This window comes from Zootoca vivipara, chromosome 2 (genome assembly GCF_963506605.1).
Source record: "Zootoca vivipara chromosome 2, rZooViv1.1, whole genome shotgun sequence".
Lineage (NCBI taxonomy): Eukaryota > Metazoa > Chordata > Lepidosauria > Squamata > Lacertidae > Zootoca > Zootoca vivipara.
This window is the reverse complement of record NC_083277.1, coordinates 56,749,656-56,774,393: the sequence shown is the minus strand read 5'-3', so window position 1 is coordinate 56,774,393 and position 24,738 is coordinate 56,749,656. Positions and strand designations below refer to the sequence as shown.

The following is a 24,738-nucleotide window of genomic DNA, read 5'->3' as shown; positions in this document are numbered from 1 at the left end:
TGGTGAAACCATAATCTGTTTTGGTCAATTCGGTTTAATTCATCTGTTTAAAGGTCATGAAATTTCATTACCACAGCAGCAAAAATTTGGTATTTTTTGTTTAGTTAATAAAAAAGTTACATTTTAGTTTCTTCAGTTTATTTATCAAGCAATGTCCTTTATGATTATGTATTCAATAAATATTCATCCTTTGGGGGGGGGAAGCAAAAACCCTGCGTACACACCCTCATTAAATGTGCTGCGTATAGCTATGCTCATTGGTAGTGACTGCAAGGCAGGGATGGGGAGCCTGTGGCTTTCCAGATGATGTTGAACTTCAACTCCTGTCAGGTCTGACTATTGGTCATACTGACTGCACTTGATAGAAGTTGGAGTCTGACAACAGGATCTCCATGCCTGATCCAATATCTTGGATAGGTTTCCCTTCCCAGCCCTGCTACTTAAGAACTCTTTCTCCCTTGCCCACTCTTCAAACTGGAGATGCCAAAGACTGAAGTTATGATTGTTTAGGTCTTATGGGGGCAGCCGGCAGCTGGTGCTCAGAGGCCTTCATTGTGGTTCATACCTTCTGGGAGCCACATGTCATTGTTGGCTGCGGCCAGAGACAAACATACTCAGAGAAATGGATGTGATTCTTCACCTTTGTACAGTAGGCTGCATTACAACTGTGTGGAAGTTTCTATACACCTACACCTGTCCATCTTCCATACAAGCAAGCAAGATACATTTTAACCCAGAAAAAGCAGTCAAGGAGGGCACAGTAAAATAATATAATAATGTTTTATTTATATCACACCACTCTGGGAGGCTTCCATCACATAACATAATAAAACGTTAATAATAACAATCTGATCCAATATATAAAAAAATCACAACTTTAAAATAGACAACTTATATCAAACAAAGCAACAATCAACAATGCATCAGAATCGAATAATAAACAGTAAAATTAAACAATGGCAAATAATAAAGGGTTCGCATGTACCACAATAAAGAATTACAAATCTATAATCAATAAAAAACCAGCAAATCACAATGCATAAAAACCATAAAACATACAAAACCATGTAAAAGGATCAAATTGAAAAACAGACACACAAATTATAAACACACGCACACATTTCCCCTTCCCTGAAATCCTCTTCCTAGCTGCTACTGTTCTCAAAGTCAGTTTGGGAAAGGCTGGGTGAGGCAGATGGAAACACCAGTGCCTGAGTAGGAACAGAAAACCCATGAGGGATGTGGGCTGAGGAGGGGAAGTGGCTGAGGGAGAGTCCTGAGAGTTGGATAGAGAGCCCTGGGGACCCACCTAGGGCTCCTCAACCTCAGCTTCACCACCACTTCTTTCGACCATGATATCTCAGCAAATGCTTCAATGTGTTGCTCCAAAACATATGTCTACTAAAATTTATATTGTCACCAATGGGAGTAAAATAAGAAACCATCATAATGTTTTTAGACATCCTCAGGTTTTGTCAGCAAAAACGACTTCTTGATTTTCTCCACCCTGAATAATATTTCAGGGATAATCAAAAGAATAACTGGATAATCACCAGTTAAGTGATGCCAGCATAAGCAATACAATTTCCCCAGGGTGGTGTTAACGGAAGGCTTTCATGACTTTCACCTGCATTCTCATGCAGCATCTTTATCTCCTCCTTTAAACCTAGATAAAATTTTGAGATCTTGACTTCTAGACACATTGGATTGTAATAAGGCAGTGGCTTCCAACTCTTGCAAAATTGTGCTATCAATGGATTATCGTTCTTGTTAGAAAGGATCTGCCTTTTCTATTCACCTTGCATTGAGAAATCCACCTCTCCTCCTTTACCTATTATGCAGGAACATTGGAAGCTGCCTTGTACCATTCTAGCAAATTAGTCCACCTAGATCAGTATAGTACAGTCTGCGTTGATGGGCAGTGGCTCTTAAGGGTTTCAGGCAAAGGACATTCCTACCCGTACTTGGAGATACCAGGGTTTGATCCTGGTTGCCTTCTGCAGGCAAAGCAGGTGCTGTGCCATTGAGCCACTTCTGAGTTGCCCTGTTCCCAATCCCCACTGCTAGCAAACCTGGTGATATAACCCAAGGCTTCAGCAGCCCACTGATATCTCCTGGCTCACCATTTGGATTGCTGTGGGACTTGGCAGATGTGCAGTGCCACATAGACAATTAGAAGCTAGGGATCATTTTTGGTAAAAGTTCTCTTTCAAGTCACAGCTGAGAGCATTACCACAACAGATAGTGTATTTCAGGGTTTGAACTTGGCTCCTTTACTACCTGCTTGAACACCTGATCTGATCTGAAGCTAGCACGTGAGCAAGTGTCAAACCCTCTTCCCATCTTGTGTACCTCTTGCAGATGGGTCACGTGTGGACCTGGCTGGAGTCCAAAGAAGAATTCTTCACGGAGTCTGAGAAGAGCAGCAGCTGCCAGTCTCCCCAGGGCTCCACAGACTCTAGCTCAGATCTTGACCTGGAACTAGGCTGCTGGAGAAAGGGGGAAGAAACTGCTGAGGAGGAGGTTGAGGAGAGCAGCAGCCAGGAGGAGGAGAGTCAGCTGGGAACGAGTGGTCCTCTGGCATGGGAAGATGCCAGCAGAGGGGACCAGGAAGAGGCTGGGAAGTACAAGCAGGATGCTATCTTGAGGTTCCTGTCAGAGGTATGGCCGCTGATGGGTGCAGTTGAAGAAAAGGCGGAGGTGGTGGTGGGTGACCTTGTCAATTGGAGAAGACTGCTGAAAAAATAGTGCTCCCAGTCAACATGGCAGACTGGCAATTTCTGTATGCAGTTGGGTAAAGGTACCTGGAGATAGAGGTTCAGGATAAATGTGTTGACAAGTGTTGGTGCCTGCCCTCTAATTCAAAAGTGGAAGGGTGTCTTTGCCCAGATGCACTTCTATTAACACGCCCATGGAGTGTTATTCTGTGTTTTGGCTGTGTCATTATCCTGTGCCCGTTAGGACAAAATATGTGTTGAATGGACAGATCTACATAGTTCTGTAGTGTCACTAATTCTGTAATGGTCTTAAGCTGTTAGCCTGTCACCCTCTCTTCCAGGTAACACATTTGATGGAGCCCCTTTGCATTGGCAGCACATACCTGGCCCAGGGTCCACAGGGACTTTGCAGTGCTGGGGAGCAGCCTGGAACAGGATTGCTGGATCATGAAGGAGACATGAAGGGATCTTTGATCCACCAAGAGGAGGAAGTGGCTAAAGGAAATCAGCTTCAGGTTCTGAAAAAGAGAACTACTTCCCAAGGAAGGGGAAAGTTGGCATTTCAGGTCTCAGAAGGGTTGCCAGTTATGAATTGGGAAGCAGAAGGAATGGAAGAGCAACAGGATCTGTGTGAGGAGTCAGGAGACTCTCAGATTCAGGATGACAATCCTGATGAGGAATTGGAAAAGAAGACGCTGCAAAGCCTTGTGGAAAGTGCAGGAGAAACAGATGAAGATGACTACTCATTAGAGCTTACAAATGATACTTCCTTCAATTGGAGAACACCGAAGGATGGGATGCCACAAAACGTAGAGGTAAGTGGGGAAACTCTCACAAGTCGAGTTTTAAGACTAGGTCTTTGTGTCTGTGCCTCATTTCCCCATTTTTGGATAGAGGTCGTATTCTTTGGAAAGGAGCAGCACAGTGAAGTGAAAGTTGATAGGCACCAAGGGAAAGATGAAATCTGTGAGCTAACCATGATTGTTGGTGGGAAGGGGGAAAGTGAGAACAAGTTGCTTGGGAGGGCTTAGTTGCGTTTTCAGGTGGGGTGGAGAAAAGATGGATCCACCCAGTTAGAATCCTTGTATCTTCCATCATGAGCATCTGGCCTTGAGTTTGATATTCCAATTGTTACTTTGACAATTCAGCTCATGCCTATTTTGTGTTCACCAGGAAGTGGCTGCAGAATGCACTGAAGAACAAGCTGAAGACTGGAAAGATTGTGACTTCCACCTGAGTTACAGCAACGATGACTCCAGTCCCTATGGAACACCCTTGATGAGCTCTCCTACCACAAGTACAGCTTCTTTGCCTTTGTGAGTAATGGTGGCACAAAGCTCAGAAATGGCATCATACCTGCTCTTCAGGCTTAGTATTTACGTGTAGCCAGCTCTCTCTCCATGCAATCCTGTACAGGTCTACTCAGAAGTAAACCCCACTGAGTTATGTGGGCCTGGCTCCCAGCTAAGCTTATACAGTATATAGGGTTGCAGCCTAAAGCTCCCTCTAGAAGAGGCGTGGGGAACTTTTTGTTAGGAAATAACTGGGGAATACTAGTTAATCCAGCTATCCCATGTGTGGGAAACTACAAAAGAAAAAGGAAATGGCTGGCTGACTGCCTGAATTAAAAAAAAAAACATGGGGCTGACTCACTCTTTAGTCAAAAGAGCCCCCAGCAGAGTTTAAAACTAAAAGATATGCAGTGTTTGCAAAGCGTGGCAAATATAGGTTGTTAGACCTTTAAATGTCCCAGTACAGTATTAAGCACTGGGTACTAATTGTGTTCCCCTGTCTCTTCTACTCTCAGAGTTAATAGAGCACAAACTTTCATAAGTTTAAATGCTTTACTTACATTAAGTAAAGGTCACACTCATGCATCAATCAATGCTACAGCAAAAGCAAAACAGGTAAAAACTTATTGAGTACAAAACACAAAAAGGGTACCTTCAAGCATGGAGTTTGGACAGGGAGCGCCAGCCTCATGTGTCTGGTCAGTTGCATGGTTCAAAAAGAAGAGGGAGAGAGGAGCAGGAAACAAACAATACTTCCCCCCTCTCTGAAGGTGTTGGGGTGTATCTTAGCTGTGCCTTCTCTATAAATTTACAGTCCTGTGCTCTTTAACCCCTTCATTTACTAACTTTCATTGGTAAGTTGTACAAATTTCTTTTTCCATCAGGGGCTAACAAACCATAGCTGGATCACTGGTCCAATAACACATTTCATCCCACCAATTTCTTTTTCCTGATGGGAATATATCTGTTCCGTTTCTTATCTGTATAGGATGCAGCTGAGCCAAGATGACCCTCTCCAGCAGCATTTGCTTTTCAAAAAAACTCTGTTGTCCATCTGGAAGATGGTGGCTGGCCACAGGTGTGTTATTAAGGTTTATGGAGGCGAAGAGGACTAAGGGTGCATCCACACTAGCACAAGTTCATGGCTGCTTGATACTAACCATTCAAGAGCTGGTGCAGGTCACACAGCATCTTGCGATTTTTGTGTGTCTGCATGCCACTTCCTGTGAGGGTCCTCTCCTCCCCCTAATTTAAGAGATGCAACCTTTTGCACAGTCTGGTCTAGGCTGAAATCTCCTGCTGTCCCACTTCCTGACCATGCAGTTTTCCTCTTTCAATTTTTTTCCTTTTTTTGAGTGGTGTAGCATTGCATCTATACATTCAGTAACCTAGGCACCTTGCTTATTGTATTTACTGCATCTGCTAAGTTTTTTTTAATAGCAGAAATCGTATCAGACTTGCTTCATGATCCTAAAATCCAATACACTCCTGAGATTATCTCCCTGGGTTTTTTTTTTCAAGCAGCATCAAATTTATCAAGGTGTATTTGGGTAAACAGGAGCGACTGCCTGTATCTGGTGGTTATTAAGAGGGTGAACTATGTGTGTAAGGTGAGGGGGAGTTGAAATTTAAGAGGAGGAAATATATAAATAGAGGAAATGTGCCAAAATTCAGTACTGATACAGTGAGAGTAAACCTAAGATTTAAAAGCCTGCATGGAAAGACCAGAGTTGGAAACTGAGGGAGTCAAAGATCGAACAGAAGAATGTTGTGGATCAAGCTCAGAGAGAACTAGTGAAAATATGGGGGAAGACGCTGCGATCCCAGGACTGAAGCCCGGAGGAAATGGAGTGTCCTATATGTATTAGGGTTAGGAATATAGGAAGCCAGCTTATACCAAATCAGACCATTAGTCCCTCTAGCTTAGCATTGCCTACTCTGACTGGCAGCTACCCTCCAGGTTTCAGACTAGGGACATTTTCAGTCTTGTCTGGAGACTGAACTGCAATCATTTGCAACCAAAGCAGATGCTCTTCCACTGAGCTACAGCCCTTCCCCATAATTAGAATTGGAAGATGGAACAACAGCTGAATGTGTCCCTTTTTCTCAGCCTATCCTGGCCTGATTATCTTGGTCCGACATTATGCTTACACAACATTCAGAGCTGCCCCCTGTAAAGCACAAACCTGTGCATGGTTGTACCCTGAGCATTTCACCCTTCCTTTCTTATTGTTATATTGTGATTTCTTAGCTGATTGATTTACATCTGCCAATCACTGTCATCCCCACCAGTCATTCTGAGATACAGAAAAGGGTGTGGCATGAAGGGGTTGTGTAATGCACATGAGGAAGCCTATTTACCTCTGCTCATCTCTGTCTCGCCTTAGATACAGCGGCCCCTTTCTGAAGCCCGTTTCCGAGAAGCAGGCTCCTGGTTACAAAGATGTGGTGAAAAGGTCAGCTGAGAAAGTGGAGGGGGAGCTGGTATGGAGAATAAGGCTGTGGAGTGGCTACAAGTCACAACAACTGCCATGGTTGCAGTTCCAGCCAAATTGTCCAATGCCAAGAGTCTATGATGTATTACGGGATCAGTTTCAGCTTATGCAGTCAGGTTCATATGGATACGATGGTGGTGGCAATATGTCTGACCACATGCCCTCTTCACCCCTGTCCCTCCTAGCTTCTTAAATCTATCAGAGGGAGTTTGATTCCTTGGGTCCAAGGCATGGAGAACGTGGGATCGATGAGGTCCATGAGTCAGTCTCCCAGTTACTCCCCTTACCCACCCAATATTATTATTGATTGAAAAGCAGTGAGGTAGAGGATGGGATTTGGATTGGGGCTTCAGTACTGGGGTAGATTCCCTTAACATGAATCACTCCCACAGAGGCTATTATTGTACCCAACTTCCTATCTACCCACTCTGTGGATAATAGCAGCTTTAGTGTGTGATTTATGTATTAAGAAGCAGTATAGGTATGTGAAGGGTTAAACCCACACCCAGAGTCATCGTAGCCCTGAGCCAAATTGAGGGAAGGGGCTGATTTAAACCAAAGAAAAGTACCGGTATGTTGGAAGATTAAATCCACTGTACAACACAAGCCAGTAACTGCCACCATCCACTGATGGAGGGATAGAAATTCTTACTCTAAGGATTGGATATTTACTTTGAGAGCTATCTGGGCTACCAAGTTAAAGTTCTGCCAGTTTCCAATCTATAACCGCCCAAATCCTTCTCTGAGAGACAATGTAATTTTTTCTTAACAACTTGGCCAGAATGACAGACAATTGCAACTCACTTCTCCCTCCTTTCTGAAGGCCAGCCGATCTTTCCTCCATAAAGAGGAGCCTCTCCAAGGGCCGCATTCAGAATATGGTGCAGTTCCAGCGGGATCTCATGCTGATGTTCCAGAATGCCATCATGTACAATAACTCCAACCACCATATACATCGCATTGCTCTGGAAATGCAACGAGAAGTCCTGGAGCAGCTTCAGATGCTGGGCGAGGCACTCCTGTGCTCGGAGGAAATGCAAGGCTTTGTGAGAAGGTGAGAGGATTGTGTTCAAAGGGGAACAGCCACATCAGCCTCCCCTTTGCCATGTTCCCATACCTGTAGGGAACAAATGAGTGGAAATCCAGCCATTTATTCACAGGATGTTTATTGGGTATGTCATCCCCGCTTGTGTCTCCCAAACATGAGTGTTATTTATCTCAAGGTGAAAGCCTCTTCCTTAGATTTCCCAATAATGAGTAGAATTTTCTGCCAACCTGCAAGGTATATACAGTGGTACCTCGGTTTGCGACCGCAATCCGTTCCGCGGAGGCGGTCGCTTGCCAAAGGCATGCTTCTGCACATGCGCAAAGCACCGATAGAGCGCTTCTGCACAGATTGCTTCCTCGCATGTGCGAGTTGCGCAGATCATGTCTGCGCATCCGACACCGTGGAACCCGGATGTAAACACTTCTGGGTCCATGGCGGTCGCTCGCCGAAGTGGTCGCTTGCCGAGGTAGTCGTAAACCGAGGTTTGATTGTAGATGATTAAAAATTCACTCGGCTCCTGAAGCAGGAACATACCGGTAGGAAACTGCCTTATATCAAGTCAGACCATTGGTCTGTTTGGCTCAGTATTGTCTACATTGTCGGACAGTGGCCCTCCAAGATGTCAGACAGGGATCTCTCCCAGCCCTGCCTGGAAATGCCAGCGATTGAACCTGGTACTTTCTGTGGCCCTTTGTAATGAGGTTTATGTAGGCATACATACAGGCTATTCTGGAACATGATAAATCCTTGGGGAACTGGGAGATTTACAGTCTTTCTTTCAATTTATAGATGTTGAGGAGCCAGAAGAATCAGGCTAGTCCAGGGCTGAGAAGCTGGATTTCAACCTTGCTACCTTCAGTCTGGCTCTATGGAAAAGTTGTTAAGATAACCACAGTTCAGCAGTCTGATGCCTCTCCACTTCCCTAAGAGCTTTTTTAAAATCTATTACAGTATATGTTCCAAAGTATTAGTCATAACAGATTTATATGTATCAGAAAAGTCAGTTTTTAGACTACAGATACTATGTTTTTTCCTGTTGTTTATTCCTGGAAGGAACCCTGTTGTCTTGTCCTCACCCAGGAGTCTCAGTTGAAGTTTAATGGATGAAAAAGAAAGTTAAAGAACCTACAAGCCATAGCACAGGCAAGACTTCTTGTCCCCCAAAGCTAAGTCCCGTTTTTGGTAGCAGGCACCAACAAGGGGGTGTACATTTCCAGAAAATAAATGTTACGTTGTGTATTACCGTTCCGGAACAGTTCTGTTCTAGATTCCCAAATTTATTTATTTTTTAAAAATAAAAATCTGTGTTGGCTTCCTTCTTAGAAAATTATAAAATTGAAAGAGCATGCAGTTATCTGTAAACATTATTTTGGAGCCAAAAAAACAAAAACAAACCCAACCCCTACATGATACTGCTGTTAGTACTCAAGCAAGGTAGCTTTGTTGGTTTCAACACTGGCGCAAATGAACTCTGTTCATGCCTCCCTAGCAGAACACTACTCTCTGAAGCTGCATCCATTGTACTCGCCTTTACCAGTTACCAAGTAGTTATCACTAGGCTTGGCCTAATTTGGGAAGGGCATAAGAGATATTGGGAGTTCTCCACCAATAATGATAAATTATTTGTGAATGTCTGATATAAAAGGAGAGGAGCAGATAATGACCATGAGGAAAGAAAAAGGGAAAACAAATACCACAGCACGTTTCACTTCAATTCTACCTGTGAAAACAGGGTCACCTTTATGACAAGACCAGATATAATGACAGTGGTTTTGCAAAGTGCCAGGAAACTGTTAGACTCTGCTTCTTCTGTGTCCCACAGAGTTTGAGCATAATGCGGCAGAAGCTAAAGTTGGACTGGGGAGAAACTGTGTGTGTGTGTGTGACTGATGGTGAATGTGGTTAAGAGGAAACATCCCTAGCAGCTGGTGGGGTGTGCAATGCTTGGTGCATACACTATTTTGCAGAGCCCCAGCACCTGGTGGGCTGCTACTAGACAAAATCCATGCATTGCAGGGGTGGGAACCTCAAACCCAGGGCTTCTCTATGGCCCTAAGGATCCTTCAGATGCCACATCCCCTCCTAATCCACACTTCTCCATCCCCCCACAAGTGCTTTGGTATGTCCTTAAGCTAGCTCACCAGGATGGCATCGTATGAGTGTAGAGAAGCCTGGAACGCGGCCTATCGTAAGAGTAGCACCCTTTGCCCACCCACTGTCATCTCTAGCCCCATCCACCACTGGCAAATGGCTCCTGGAAGTTTTCCCATGAGTAATGTGGTTGTTGTTTTTTACTTAAAAATGTTCCCCATTCCTGGTGTAAGGGATCTGGGCAAGGCTATCCATGTTGCAGTTAGAGCAATTGCACCAGGACTCAGCAGGAGTTTTTTGGAAGCTGAGTTAGAAATCAAAATGTGACTGGAGAGGACCCTTTTTTTACTTGTCAGGGATGCAGGTTTCATATAGCTCTCCTGAGCAATTCCCAATGTCTGAAGAGTCCCTCACCTCCCACTGTGATTGGCTGTGAAGTAATCCTCTCCTTTTGCTTGGAGTTTGTGCCTATGAGGGTTGCAGCCAAAGATAGTCCGTCCGTCCCCCCCCCCCCCACACTTTTTGTGAGATATTTGGAGGCGCAGGGCGGGGGGCAAAAATTGGCACTGGAATGGTGGCAGGGGGCATATTTTGTGGCCCTGAAGGGTTTTAACAGAGGGAGAAGAACAGCACGAGAGAAAACTCTGCCCGCTCCTTCTTCCTCTCCTCCCTGAGCAAGACTGAGGCAAAACTACAGGCGGCAAGAACAGCCTTATGCTAAGTTCCGCGCTGGCCACGCCCCGGGTAGGTGATTGACAGCTGGTTTTTGCGCGTCCTGATTGGCTGATCGGGCCGACCGCGAGGTTTGAAATAGCAGGAGAAGCAGGAGAGAATTTCGAGGACTCCATTTGTCGCTGCTACGGAACCAACGATCGAGTGAGCAGAGCTTGGCGGGCCGGGCAGAGGAGAGCACGGAACGGGGGAAAGCCTGGTGAGAGAAGAAACGCGGCAGTCGGGGGAGAATTGCTTTGGACTCAACCCTTGTTACTAGGTTGAACCCTTGTTACCGGGGCGGGGGTGATTTGCACCTTTACTTCTGCAATGGCCACGGGGGGGGGGGGCGATTAAAGCCTCCCGCTGCCCCTCCTAATGTGAGCGCTGAGCATGTCTCATTTTGGGTACTCGTGAAAACCTCCCCCTTTCACTAGATTGCCCGTCGTATTCGTAATTCTAGGCATTTATTTACCCACCTTATTCCAGTTCCTCTTTTCCTTATGGGACCTGGAAGATACGTTACAGACGCTAGGCTTGAGGCGGGTCTCTTGAATTCTAGCTGAATTATATTGCTCTCACTCATAGGGAAAGGAAGAGGTGGATCCCAAAGGCAGATTAGGTAGAGTGGCATGTTCTTTTTAAATAACCCTTTGCAGAAGCTGGTTAAAGAAGCTACGCTTGCACGAGGGTCACATTCGTTGCTGCCACAATACCGGTAGTGCGTGCTCGCGCGCGTGTGTGTAAGCGGTTGCTGGGTGTGTGTGCATTTTGCGGGGGGGGGGGGGTTTGAGGCTTTTCGCCACTGCTTTCCCCACGCCGCCTCCGGAGTACCGAGTCAGCTGCGTTTCATCTTTCGCTGGTGAACCGGGTTCGTGTCCCGCGCCGCCACATGCAGCTGCTGGGTGACCTTGGGCTAGTCACACTTCTTTGAAGTCTCTCAACCCCACTTACCTCACATAGTGTTTGTTGTGCGGGAGGAAGGGAAAGGAGAAGGTTATCCGCTTTGAGACTTCTTCCGGTAGTGATAAAGCGGGGTAAAGGTAAAGGCCCTGACCATCAGGTCCAGTCGTGTCCAACTCTGTGGTTGCGGCGCTCATCTCGCTCTATAGGCCGAGGGAGCCGGTGTTTGTCCACATACAGCTTCCGGGTCATGTGGCCAGCATGACAAAGCTGCTTCTGGCGAACCAGAGCAGCGCACGGAAACGCCGTTTACCTTCCCTCCGGAGCGGTCCCTATTTATCTACTTGCACTTTGATGTGCTTTCGAACTGCTAGGTGGGGCAGGAGCTGGGACCGAGCAACGGGAGCTTACCCCGTTGCAGGGATTCAAACCGCTGACCTTCTGATCAGCAAGCCGTAGACCAGGGGTCCCCAGACTTACTGGGCTTTGGGCCGGTTCCCACAGCGCTGATTGTGCGGTGGGCCGGAGGGCGGGGGAGTGCGTGCCCGTGCGGGCTGGCAGGCAGGGGAGTGCGCTTCCAGGTCGGAAAAAGCGCCGGAAATCGTTTGTACGCATGCGTATGGGCCTCCCCCGACCCGGAAGTGCACCAGAAATGACCTCTTCTGGGTTGGGAGAGGCCCATACGCATGTGCACAAAGGATTTTCGGCGCTTTTTTCCGACCTGGAAGAGCGGCGCCGCGCTGCGCGCCGTAAGAGCGGCGGGGGTCATCGCGGGCCGGATTGGGAGGCCAATTGGGCCGCATCCGGGCCCCGGGCCGTAGTTTGGGGACCCCCGCCATAGACTCTGTGGTTTAACCCACAGCGCCACCTGGGTCCCTAAAGCGGGATATCAGATCCAAACTCCTCTTCTTTGTTCAATTAAATTTGCCCGCTCTGCTCCCTCTCCGCCAGGAATTTATGTATGGATGTGTGTGTGCCCCTCCACCAGATACCATGCACATGCACCCCACTACCAAAATCAGCACAATCACTTTTGTGACTTGTCCCCACAAAATACTTCATCACAGTTTCTTCCTATCTATTCAAAGGGCCTCTGCTGCACAATACCAAATGTAACAATTCACTGATAAATGTACCTGGTATCTATGTTCTGGCTCACTGGGAAAACTTCAGAAATTCATATAGACATGTGAGCTCAGCTACTCAGCAGCCCCTCCACCTGAGTGATAAGCTCTGGCATCCTGATACCTGAGTGTCAGACAGGTAGCCATTCCAGAAGTAACAAACCCAGATGAAGACAAAAGGGTGTGATTAACTTGACTGGGAAACAGGGAAATGTAAATATCTTGGGAGCAATGTAGGGTTATTATTTAAAGAAAATAAATGAGTGGTGGAGGGCAAGAGGAGGCATGGGGCAGGGTCCAGGATGCTCAGGTTACTGCCACCTGACCTCCCCTTTCATGATGTAACCATGATGTATTAGTGATGTAGTTTGGGGGAGTGTAACATGGGGATTAGCAGCTAATAAAAGTTTGGGTTCTCTTTTGTATGGGGCTTCCCTCTTGTTTCACCTTGGAGCTGGTGGGAGACCTGTCACAACAGTCTTCAATAAAGACAAAGCCTACTGGCTGCTCTTTTGCTCTGAAAATCCTGGCTGGTGTCCTTGTTTCTTTTTGTCCAAGGGAGCCCTCAGATTTCTCCGTTAACATAGGAAGTGTTGTTATAATTTATTTAGAAGTGGCAAGGAACCTGGAAACCAGGTGGCAAAGTCTGGCAGTGGAACTTGCGCTTCTTTTTCTATTCCTCATCCTATGATGGGCTTCTCTTGCAGCATCAGCGTGTAGCCGCTATGGCCTCCCCAGTAGGGCTGTTATCTGATGAAGAAGCTGTCACTTCTCCTGTACTGGAGTCCACTGTGGCAGAATGTGGGGCTGGCTTGTGCAGAGACCTCTTGGCGGAGTTCTCTGCCATCTCCTCAAGCAGTGAGCAGGTAAGAGCAGTGAGGTGAAGAACTAAAACCCTTGTTTGTGTTCCCTCGGGGGTAGCCAATGTGACGCTCTTTAATATGGTTGGACTGTAGCTGCCCATCAGCCCTGTCCAACAGGACCCATGGTTGGGAAAGATGGAGCTGTAGACCAACAGCATCTGAAAAGCACTCTGGTCTGGTTTCAAAACAATTAAAAAAACAACAAAACGAATGGGCTAGTATTGCCTACCTCTCCTAGGTATGAACCTAAAAGTCACATGTGACTTCTCCACAGGCAACTTCTGGTGACAATGGAAAAGTGAAGGTATATGCAAGAGTGCGACCCCTGAAACAAACCGAGATGGAGAAACAAGAAGATAAAGTGAGTTTATAGGCAATGCATGGGCCAGCATCTAAGGTGTGTGGGCTGTGTGTGTGTGCTTTTGCCAGAGTCTCCTGGGAGGGGAAAGACACTGTGGTCTCTGCCCTTATCCAGAGGTATAATCACACCTGGAAGTTGCCCCTTTCCCTCTCTGGCAAGGGGAAGAGCAGCCTGGCCCCAGCCTATCCCCCTCGCCAAGCTACAATTCCCTGAGTTCCTTATAAAGAGGGATTGATTGTTAACCCATTCTGGTAATTGTAGCTCTGTGAAGGGAATAGGGGCTCTTAACACCTTTTTTTTAAAAAACAACACAGCTCCCATACTTTTTTGGGGAAGCCACAACTGTTTAAACTAGTATCAGGGGGTGCTCCTGCTGTGGCAAATGTTGAATGCAGAATGTTAACTGTCCTCTCTAGGGCTGCGTCTGTATTGAGAATTCCGAGACCCTTCTTCTCAAAGCACCAAAGGATTCCTTTACCATGAGAAACACTGAACGAGGGGTTGGTCAGGCGGTGCACAAATTCACCTTCAGTCAGGTATGTACTTGGATCTTGGGTTTATGTCTGGGTAATTCTGGGCTGCATCAATAGTATAGCATCTCTAGATCAAGGGAAGTAATAGTACCACTGTATTCTGCTCTGGTCAGACCTCACCTGGAGTACTGTGTCCAGTTCTGGGCACCACAGTTCAAGAAGGATACTGACAAGCTGGAACGTGTCCAGAAGAGGGCAACCAAAATGGTCAAAGGTCTGGAAACGATGCCTTATGAGGAACGGCTTAGGGAGCTGGGTATGTTTAGCCTGGAGAAGAGAAGGTTAAGGGGTGATATGATAGCCATGTTCAAATATATAAAAGGATGTCATATAGAGGAGGGAGAAAGGTTGTTTTCTGCTGCTCCAGAGAAGCGGACACGGAGCAATGGATTCAAACTACAAGAAAGAAGATTCCACCTCAACATTAGGAAGAACTTCCTGACAGTAAGAGCTGTTCGGCAGTGGAATTTGCTACCAAGGAGTGTGGTGGAGTCTCCTTCTTTGGAGGTCTTTAAGCAGAGGCTTGACAGCCATATGTCAAGAATGCTTTGATGGTGTTTCCTGCTTGGCAGGGGGTTGGACTGAGTGGCCCTTGTGGTCTCTTCCAACTATGATTCTATGTCGGATTCAACCGGGTTTTTTTTTTAAAGGATTTTGCAAGGCTCCACTGAGGAAATAGTGGAGAAGTGGGGGCAACCCTTCCCCTCTTCGTTTTACTGCCTAACTAATCCTCTGAGGGGGAATGTGTGGCCTGCCTCATATTTTGACCTGCAACTCCCATCAGCCCTAGCCAGCACTGCCAATGGTCAGGGTGAATGGATGTTGTTGTTCAACAATGTCTGGAAGGCTCCAGGTTCCCTTTCTCTGCTCTCTAAAGGGACTAACCTGTAACATTTGGGGTTGCAGATCTTTGGGCCAGAGGTGGGCCAGGCGGCTTTCTTTGATGCAACGATAAAGGATGTCGTGAAGGACGTGCTCCATGGGCAAAACTGGCTTGTTTACACTTATGGCGTCACTAATTCAGGGAAGACTTACACCATCCAGGGTAAGAAGCACTCATTCTGTGCTGGTTCAGGCAAGCACCTCTGCCTAGTGGGGGGGGCACTTGTCACTGTGTCTGCTCACTTATTCTTTGACTTCCAGGTAGTGGTGCTGATGCGGGGATCCTGCCTCGCTCCCTGGCCATCATTTTCAATAGTATTGGGACGCGGTTGTACCGGGCCATGGATCTGAAGCCCTTCCTCTCGAGTGAGGTGACCTGGCTGGACAGCAAGCAGGTTCGACAGGAGGAAATGAAAAAGCAGGCCCTGCTTTGTGGCAAGATGAAGGAGGTGAGTGTCCCTCCCGCTCGTTGAGTCTCCTGTTATAAGAAGAAAGATGCCCTGATCAGCAACTCAGTGGTCTTCCTTCCTTCTTTGGAATTACAGGAGGAGCTGTATACTTCTCTGAATAAAAGTCACAGCACAGCATCCCAGCTGCAGGCAGGCACAAGTGGAAGCATTGACAGTGGCTTAGGTGGCCTCTCTTACAGCTGCCAGCCTGCCAGCCTGACAAGCACCAGCTATCTAGAAGGTACCTACTGCCCTGAGCCACCTGTTTGGGGACAGGTGGTTTTCTAATTGTCATGATCAAAGCTGAGAAGTACCTCAAGAGGTGTGGAATCTCAAAATAGATAGGGCCACCCAACCCACAAGAGAGCAAGGGGGGGGGATATCTAGTGACAGCATCCATATATCAATTTTATAACAATGTTGGGGTGGTTTATGGGGACACATTGATGGGCTTTATAGGAGAGGACCTTTGGGCTTCCTCTGGAGGGGCTTGTAAAATACTCTCCCAAATCACTTTTGGCTTGGCCATTGCTTGATGGCCAAAGCCAGTCTTCTGTCACTAACTACAAAGCAGAAAGCTGGACTGTTGCGAAAACCTTATTTACCATTCAGTAGAAGTTTTGCATTTTACCACTCTCTGAATTTCACACCACTGCAGGCATGGAAATGCCCCCAGAAGAGTGAGTGGGCTAGCAATGAAGGGACTTACAGGAGACTTAAAATCAAGGCAGAATTCAGAGGCATGTGAGAAATTTTTGCAAGGGGAGATGCCTATGGCCTTCTTTAAAAGGGCAGCTGCTGTGTGTTGAAAGGGGAAGAAAAAATTATAAAGTTAATGGGGAGCCAGGCGAGGTCATTGGGAAGGGACATCGTGGATGGATTTCAGCTGAGGCAGACTGTGGGGTGTGGCAGTCACTGGCAATATACATGTTTGGCTTTCATTGACAGAGACAGGGCCTCACTGGGCTGACCCAGATAATGTCTCAGTGCTGGCACAAGACGATGTGCAGTTTTCCATCTGGGTCTCCTTCTTTGAGATCTACAATGAACAGATTTATGACTTGCTGGAGACGACCACACTTGGCCCAAACGGCAAGAGGCCCACCTTGCGGCTGTGCGAAGATCAGACCGGCAATCCCTATGTCAAAGGTAGAGACTGGCTGGCTTTCCCAGGATGTAGCAGTGGGTCAGCCAGCTGTTTTCCCGTAGCTTGATCCACTCTCAATAAACCTGGAGTCTGTGGGTGCCAGCATTGGTAACGTGGGCTGTGTAACGGAATAGGGTCTTGTCTGCTTGCTGAGGATGATCCTTCTTAGAGATGTGAAGCCTGAAGCCACTTATTCCTGTTCCCAGATCTGAACTGGATCAATGTTCAAGATGCTGCTGAGGCCTGGAAACTGCTGAAACTGGGCAGGAGAAATCAGAGCTTTGCCAGTACCCACATGAACCAGCATTCTAGCCGCAGGTCTGCAATAGCGCCATAATTTTATTTATTAGCGGAGGGGTGGGGTGAAAGTGCATGTCTCAGGATTGGCAAAGCGTGTCTTTCGCACAAGAAAACGAAGCCCATGGAGGCAGGAGGGCAAATGTGTGTCTATGAGATAGGGAATTGGGGGGGGGGGTTAACAATCTGAGCCCAAGCTACTGGTTTTCATTACTCTTTTGCTCTTTGCAGTCACAGCGTTTTCTCCATTCGCATTCTGCACCTCCAGGGAAGCACCAGCAGCAGTGGGATGGAGCCAAAGATCAGCGAGTAAGTCAAAGTTTTTGCATGCAGTGAAGGGCAGAATTAGGAGTTTTGCTTACCTGAAGCAGAGCAACCTAAATCCTCCCTAGCGCGGAATTAACGGGTTTTAGTTGGGTTTATTTGGCAGTGGTTTACATGTCTGGTGTGCAGGATTTCTAACCTGAAGAACGCAACACTTTGGCCTGGTAGGATTCGACTTCCTGTATCCCGATAACTGACACCACCCTCCCTCCTCCCCAGGATGTCCCTCTGTGACCTGGCCGGCTCAGAGCGCTGCAAAGAACAGAGAGCCGGGGACCGCATGAAAGAGGCAAATAACATCAACACCTCTTTGCACACGTTGGGGCGTTGCATCACTTTGCTGCGCCAGAACCAGCAGGCGAGGTAAAGCTCTTGCTAGCTCTCAGTCCGACGGCTCCTCATAGCCCTGACTTGAACCCAGCAAAGAGCGCTTCCTGTAGGATGTCCGCTCCAACTTGAGATGTTGCTGGTTGTGTGTAGGGTTTGTCGAATTTGAATCCTGGCAGGTGGGGTGCTGGCTATGGTTGCTGCTTTCCTGCTCCATTTCCGGAGCTTAAATCCTCTTCTCTACCTTTCCCGCTGCCCCTTAACAGGCTGAAGCAGAGTGTCGTTCCCTTCCGGGACAGCAAGCTCACCCGTGTGTTCCAAGGCTTCTTCACAGGACGTGGGCAGTCCTGTATGATTGTTAATATCAACCCATGTGCTTCATCATACGATGAGACTCTTCACGTGGCTAAGTTTTCAGCTATCGCTAGTCAGGTGAGACACAGAGTTGTTGAAGGTGAAAGGTTCCATAAATGTTGGCTGGCCTTTGAAGTTTCATTGCTAATCCCTCCTCCTCCTCCCTCTCTCTCTTCTCCCCCCCCCCCCCCCGGTGTACCCCAAAGTCTGCTTGTTACACTTGTACTCCCTCTCCTACACCTCCTACCTGTTTCCCCATTTTCTTTCCTTTGATGATGATGATGATGATAATTTATTATTTATACCCCGCCCATCTGGCTGGGTTTCCCCAACTCCCAACAGAATATTAAAAACAGAATAAAACTTCAAACCTCCATAAACAGGGCTGCCTTTAGATGTCTTCTAAAAGTCAGATAGTTGTTTATTTCCTTAACATCTGAAGGGAGGGCATTCCGCAGGGCGGGCGCCACTACCAAGAAGGTCCTCTGCCTGGTTCCCTGTAACCTCACTTCTCGCAGGGAGGGAACCGCTAGAAGACCCTCAGCGCTAGACCTTGGTGTCCAGGCTGGACTGAACGATGGGGGTGGAGATGCTCCTTCAGGTATACTGAGCCGAGGCTGTTTAGGGCCTTAAAGGTCAACACCAACACTTTGAATATGTAGCACAGCTGGTTGGCTGCAAGAGAGCGGAGAAATGGGCAAGATTGGGGAGATGATGTATCTCAATCCTTGCCATGGAAGAAACAGACTTTCCACAGTATGAGGAAGGACAGATAGCTGGTTGTACTTCTAGGGAGGCCTAGATGTGGCTTATTAACCTTCAGGCATGGACGTCAACCGGGGCAGGAGAATTTCTGACAATGTGTTAAACTGCCTAGGTTAAACATAGGCTGTAGCAAATGGGTGGGAAGGTGAGGGCCAGATGCAGGCCTCTGCCCTGGCCCTGGGATTCTCCCTAGGCCACACACCCCTGTGCCATCCTCAGGTGCTTTTGCTTGGCCACACACCCCTGTGCTATCCTCAGGTGCTTTTGCCTGCTGGGATGTGCCCATTGCTCTTTGGAATATGCCAACAGCAACAGTTTGTATACCTTCCAGCTCCTTCAAGCTCCTACAAAGCGCCTGTCGATTAAGTCTCTCATCAAGGAGTACAGCCTCCGGAGGAAGAAGATCCCTGCAGAAGTACCGTGTCAAGAAGCTGAATCGGAAGAAGAGAGCGAGGATGAAATTGATGTGACCACATACGACAAAGAGGCAAGTGCTTGTTTGTCTGTCGTTCATTGAGAAAGTCTCCCGTTGGCAGCGTACTTGGGTAGACCGGAGCAGCCAAAAACCTCTTATGGACCCAGCCAAGAATAGACTGTGAAGTGACAACTGAGATTCAAAAATTCTGTGCCCTCACGCAGGAAAGAATGCAAAGCTGTCTGATGCAGTGATAGCCAGTTACCTCTAGGCCCCAAAACCTCCTTTGGATACTTACTTGCCCATTAAAAATTGAGTAGCTGTGGTAATGCTTGGATCTCTGGAGCAATTCCTCATCTTGGCTGTTCTGGAAAACCTGGGATTCAGCTACAATAGTCAAAAACCTGAGTTTAAAATGCGTTATAAACAGGCAACACCAGATGGCGCTGGAGAGCACAAAACTTTTTTATGTGATTTTACATACAGGGTTTTAATTTTTTTTGATAAAACAATTGAATTTATGACTTACAGCGGTTTGTTCCTGTGTGTAGATCCACCCCAGTTGTCATGTTCCTTTCCTCTCTTCCCTCAGGACCTGTTGCGTGTGACTGAAGCTGTGCGAGACCTTCTGCTGAAAGAGCGGCAGGAGAAGTTTCAGCTGGAAATGCGTCTCCGTGATGAGATCTGCAATGAGATGATGGATGTCCTACAGAAGAAGGAAGAGTTGACCAGGTACTGTTGGTGGCAGAGGGCTGTGGAGGCATGTCTCCAGGATTGGGCCTTGGCGTTCCATCCCACATCTTGTCTGTTCCTGATATGACTCTTTTCCTACCCCCCCCCTTTCACCTTCCTCTCTGCAGTGAGCATTTGGACACCCAAAGGGAGATGCTGGAGGAGGCTTATGAGGACAGACTGAACAGTCTGAAGGAGTATCTTACGGACTACTATCAGGAGAAGATTGAGGTGCGTGGGGTGAAAAAACTCTGGGTAGGAGGTGCTGGAGGGTTTCCCGAGGGCAGGACATTGCAGTTCCAAACCTTAGCACTGACTTGAAGCAACGCACCCAGTTTTATTGGCATCTGCAAAACTGCAGGGCCTCATGGCCTCTTTTAAAAGATTTAACAAATTTATAACGGCATACGTGTCGTCAAATGTGCGCTCTTAAGTCCATGAAAGCTTATGCCAGGGACACCCCATTTTTGGAACTGGGGGCACATTTGGAAATCTCAGAAACTGTCATGGGCACTAATCAAAAGCCATTTTACATAAAGGTTAAAAAAAACACACCTGCCAGTTCTCAGAGCCCCCAAAACACCTACACCATGCTCCCCAAAACAAATTGAAGACAGACAAAAGCATGCCTTACACTCCAAAGTAAGGCAACCCCCACAAAAAAAGCCTTTTAAATTCCTGAAGCAATTCAGGAAGAGCAGAGGGTTTTTTGAGGGTGAGGGTGTCTGAGGGTTCCATGGTCGGAAACCCTAGCTTATGACATGGTGATTTCAGTCCACACAGAAGAAAGGTTGGGCAAGCAGGAGTGACCTGTGCACAGTTCAGGAACGTTTTCATAAAATTGGAGAATGCTGCAAAAAAACAAAGTCTTTCCATATGATGTACGTGGAACAGATCTGATCTGCGAAGAGGCTATCTCCCAAACAGCCTACTGAAGGCTTATAAATAAATATGCAAGAGGTTTGTGTGTGTTGTCACCTTGGAGGAGTGAACTTACAAATGTGATTTGTAGGGTCTGTATCCAGGCGCATTCGTGGAATCCTTTGCACACTTGGCACTGCAATGGATTTCCGGATGTATGAGAGTCTGCCCAGATGAGAATCTCACAACCCTGCAGGACAGGGATGGCAACCCATGGCCCTTCCAGATGTTGTTGGACTCCAGTTCTCCAGGGGTGATGGAAGCTGTAGTCCAGTAACAACCGGAGAGTAGTTGCCGGTTCCCCATTCCTACTACAGGAGATTCTGGGAAAGTTTGATTAGCTTATCTTCCACCGCTGCTGTTCATTCTCATCTCCCAAGTTGGCAGACTGCACCTTCCCAAACAGAGCACTTCCTGTAATTTGTCTTGTTTTCCTCCCTCAGAGTCAGGAAGAAAAGATAAAAGAGCTGCAGGATGTCTTGCAAGAAGCAAAATGGCAACAGCAGCTCCAAGAGAGAAAGGAGGCAGATCGGGAGCAGACTCTGCGCAAATCAAAACGACTGGCAGCAGTAACGCCTTCCCAGAATCAGGAATTGAAAGCCAAGTTAGAGCAGTGTCAAGCAGAGCTGCAAAGAACTGCAGAAGGTGAGGCGTTTCCCCCCCCCCCCCTGTAGTCATATGGGCTCCAAGCAGGTGGTTGTCAAGAGATCAGACTGAACAGCATAAGTCTAATGAACTGCAAGCTGAACTAGCATTTGGGAACCTTGGCTTCTGTGCGTGAGCTGCCATGAAATGTTAAAGCACACCTAGGATATCTGCCTGAGTGTGAGACCCCTGCTCCTCCTTGAGAGCAGGTCTCCTTTTAAGAAGCTGTATTATAACAGGTCAGGCCATGTAACCAGCTTTGTCTTTCCCATCCACCGATATCTGACTTTTAAAGTGGAGGTACCTGGGAGGGAACCTGAAAAGCTTTGCATGCAAATCCCATTCCCCATCTTTATCTCTGAAAATGGTTGTCCGTTGCAAGAAGTACAAGGAATGGAGACTTAATATTAAATACTTTTTTAATATGGCAGGTTCCCACCTGACTGGTCAAAATTAGAGGGGGAGAGAGAATCCAAATAATTGATTTAAGGCCATTTTTGCTTAATATTTTAAATGCTCTAACAAAATTATGCACTTTGATCAAATTATAAATTTCTTTGAGCATGTTTCTTTACAAGACAATTGAAATACTTGAGTTTGTAGCCCTGACATACCAAAGTCTGAGGTGGTGAAAGCCAAAGAAGGGGGATAAAGTCCCCTTGACTATTAGGATCCCACCCAGTCGTCATCCTTCAAATGCTCCCCTCCCCCCCAGGCATGAGGGCTAGAGACATAATAAAATTGAAGCTGGGATTATCTGATCACAATAGACTGTGATGCAGAGAAGAACCTGGAAAATATAGTTCATTCCTATGTTTGTGTTAGTGCCTCTAGTCTAGCAGTATATTTTCTAAATCTTCACCGTTTCCCATTGTAGGGTAAACTATTTTGCTCTGCTCTGGTGTGGTCAGACTTCCAAATTGCATTACAGTCAAACCTTGGTTTGCGACCGCCTCCGTTTGCGACTACTTCGGTTTCCGGCCACTGCGGACCCCGGAAGTGTTTACATCCGGATTCCGCGGCGCTTGGATGTGCAGAACGTGCACAGAAGTGCTCTATTGGCGCTTCGCTCACACACAGAAGCGTGCATCAGGGAGCGACCAGCTCCGCGGAACGGATTGCGGTTGCAAACCGAGGTACCACTGTATTGCTCTGTAGCAGGAGGAAGGGGATTAAAGCAATGCACAACTTCTCTAAAAATAGTATTGTCAGGGTTCAAATCTGCCTTGAAACATTGAAAGAGTGTGGAAAAAGGCCTGGGTAGCCTGGCAGTTCTGGGGTAGTATGTTCAGCATTGCACATTTAAGAATTCAGCTCTTGTAATGAGGACTGCCAAAAATAATGTTAACCGTTGGGCTAAATTGCAGTGATTTGTGCTTTGTCCTTAGAGTTGCGTAAATACCAGAAGATGCTGGAGCCGCCACTTTCCTCAAAGCCCATCACGACAAACGTGGACCGGAAGCTGGAAGAAGGCCAAAAGGTAACTAACTGCCAGACCGTCCTTTCCTGGCATCTGCCAACCTTTTTCCTTTTCCCTGGCTTGAATGACACTGTCTCTGAAACCTTCAGAGTGGGTGCATAACTTCTTGTTCTCCCCAACCGCAACTTGCCACTGTATGTAGTTCAGTCTTCCTTAAGGGGCTGGATGCTGCCTAGTGCTTAACTGTCCTTCCCTCTCAGACTGTGCGGATGCTGAGATCTGAACTGCAGAAAATTGGGGAGTCCCTCCAGTCAGCCGAAAGAGCATGTTGCCACAGCACAGGAGCCGGGAAACTCCGTGAAGCTCTCTCTAAGTGCGACAACATGCTGGTGAAGCAGGTAGGTGGAGTCTCCCAAATTTCAGCAGCTTATAGGGCGCATGCATGCTCTGCTACACAATATTGGTTTTGTCCATTTTAGTCAGTTTACATTGGTGTCTATAGACTAAACCATAAAAATTTCAGATCCAGCAGCTCAACACACACACACACACACACACACACACACACACACACACACACACACACCTAAGGCACAGAGGTGACCTTTGATTTGATGGTGGAAATCCTATGACATAAATAGATAAATCCTTAGTGTCCTTAAGGTTCTGTGCCTTGATCCATTTTTATCTTGTAAACTGCCCTGAGATCTTCGGATGGAGTGTGGTGTATAAATTAAATACATTATTATTACTATTACTATTTGTGCCAAGATTGTGCTTGAAAGTGCCATATATCATATTTATGTTTTGGTCCATGGAGACAGATGCTACTTACACAACAGTAGTGACCATAGAACAGGGGTCAGCAAGGTTTTACCTGCCTGGGCCGGTCAAGTCCCACGGAGAGCTCTCTGTGGGCCGGATTGTGCATGTGCAGACACAATTTCCGGCGTTGCAGAAGCGACCCCCCCACACTGCGCAGGTTTAGCATAGTGTGCGGGCGGCTCGTGGGCCAGTTAAACTGCCCTTGTGGGCCGCTTGCGACCCATGGGCCGCAGGTTGCCGACCCCTGCCATAGAATCAACTACTCCCCCTCCAGTTGTCATAGATCAGTCCACAGGATTTGGTGGCGGGGTGAAGCAGTCCCAGATTTTCAGAAGTCTTCACATTCAGAGTAACTGGCTGAAATGATTGGCACCTGTCTGACAAGAGGGGAGGCTCCATCTTCATAAAACTGAATTTCTCCGCTGGCTCTTCCAGGATCTGACTTTGGGTGAGCTGCAGAACAACATGATGCTAGTGAAGATGGATTTGCGGAAGAAAGCAGCCTGTATTGCAGAGCAATTTCACACTCTGCAGAAGCTCCAAGCAGCACCGACCTCTTGCAGCAAAAAACGTTTTTGTGCAAACAATGAAAATGTGCAGCCCAGAAGTGAACCTCCTGTCAAGAAGCCGTTCTTGCGCAATTTCCTGACTCGCCCAACAGCCCTGCCTGCTGTAGCAATAGAGAGCCCCTATATCCTACGTGCCCGTGGCACTCCAGCATTTAAATCCATGGCCTTTGGCAACAAACGCTGACTTTTGGGGGGTTGTAGTATACCTGGGCACAAGCAATTGGTTGATAACTTTAATATTTTCCTTCACGTTAATGTGTTGAGGCCTGAACTAAATCCTTTGCTTCCCAAAGATGGTTACTTACTATGCATGCCCTCTGTTTCAGGCTAGCTGCTATTCCAGTGTATATGGAACCTGGACTTATATTCCTTATGTTTATCACCTTCAATAGCTTATTTTATGCATGTGAAGTGTATATTATCTATGTTAATTGTATAATAAATGTGCCTTGTTTCTTCTAAAACCTCATGTCTATGTGAACAAGCTCTAATCAGGGAAACCTTTCTAGCATTTGTTTTTAAGTTTCT

The 24,738-nt window shown here is 47.0% G+C and overlaps 2 protein-coding genes across 2 annotated transcripts; both read left to right on the top strand.

The window, feature by feature from the left end:
* Positions 1-2,172: 2,172 nt before the first annotated feature.
* Positions 2,173-7,562, top strand: LOC118080528 (bromodomain-containing protein 8-like). The gene is made up of 6 exons (XM_035105891.2): positions 2,173-2,661; positions 3,059-3,532; positions 3,891-4,033; positions 4,998-5,087; positions 6,397-6,465; positions 7,328-7,562. Exons 1-6 carry the CDS (start codon positions 2,362-2,364, stop codon positions 7,560-7,562), a joined length of 1,311 nt encoding a protein of 436 aa, XP_034961782.2. The 5' UTR covers positions 2,173-2,361.
* A 2,705-nt stretch (positions 7,563-10,267) lies between these two features.
* Positions 10,268-24,682, top strand: KIF20A (kinesin family member 20A). Its single transcript, XM_035105892.2, has 19 exons — positions 10,268-10,574; positions 13,089-13,247; positions 13,519-13,605; positions 14,022-14,141; positions 15,045-15,183; positions 15,282-15,469; positions 15,566-15,710; positions 16,418-16,618; positions 16,823-16,934; positions 17,145-17,222; positions 17,457-17,600; positions 17,831-17,996; positions 19,015-19,170; positions 19,691-19,830; positions 19,959-20,061; positions 21,195-21,396; positions 22,785-22,876; positions 23,077-23,214; positions 24,077-24,682. Exons 2-19 carry the CDS (start codon positions 13,107-13,109, stop codon positions 24,392-24,394), a joined length of 2,670 nt encoding a protein of 889 aa, XP_034961783.2. The 5' UTR covers positions 10,268-10,574; positions 13,089-13,106; the 3' UTR covers positions 24,395-24,682.
* The last annotated feature ends 56 nt before the right edge of the window (positions 24,683-24,738 follow it).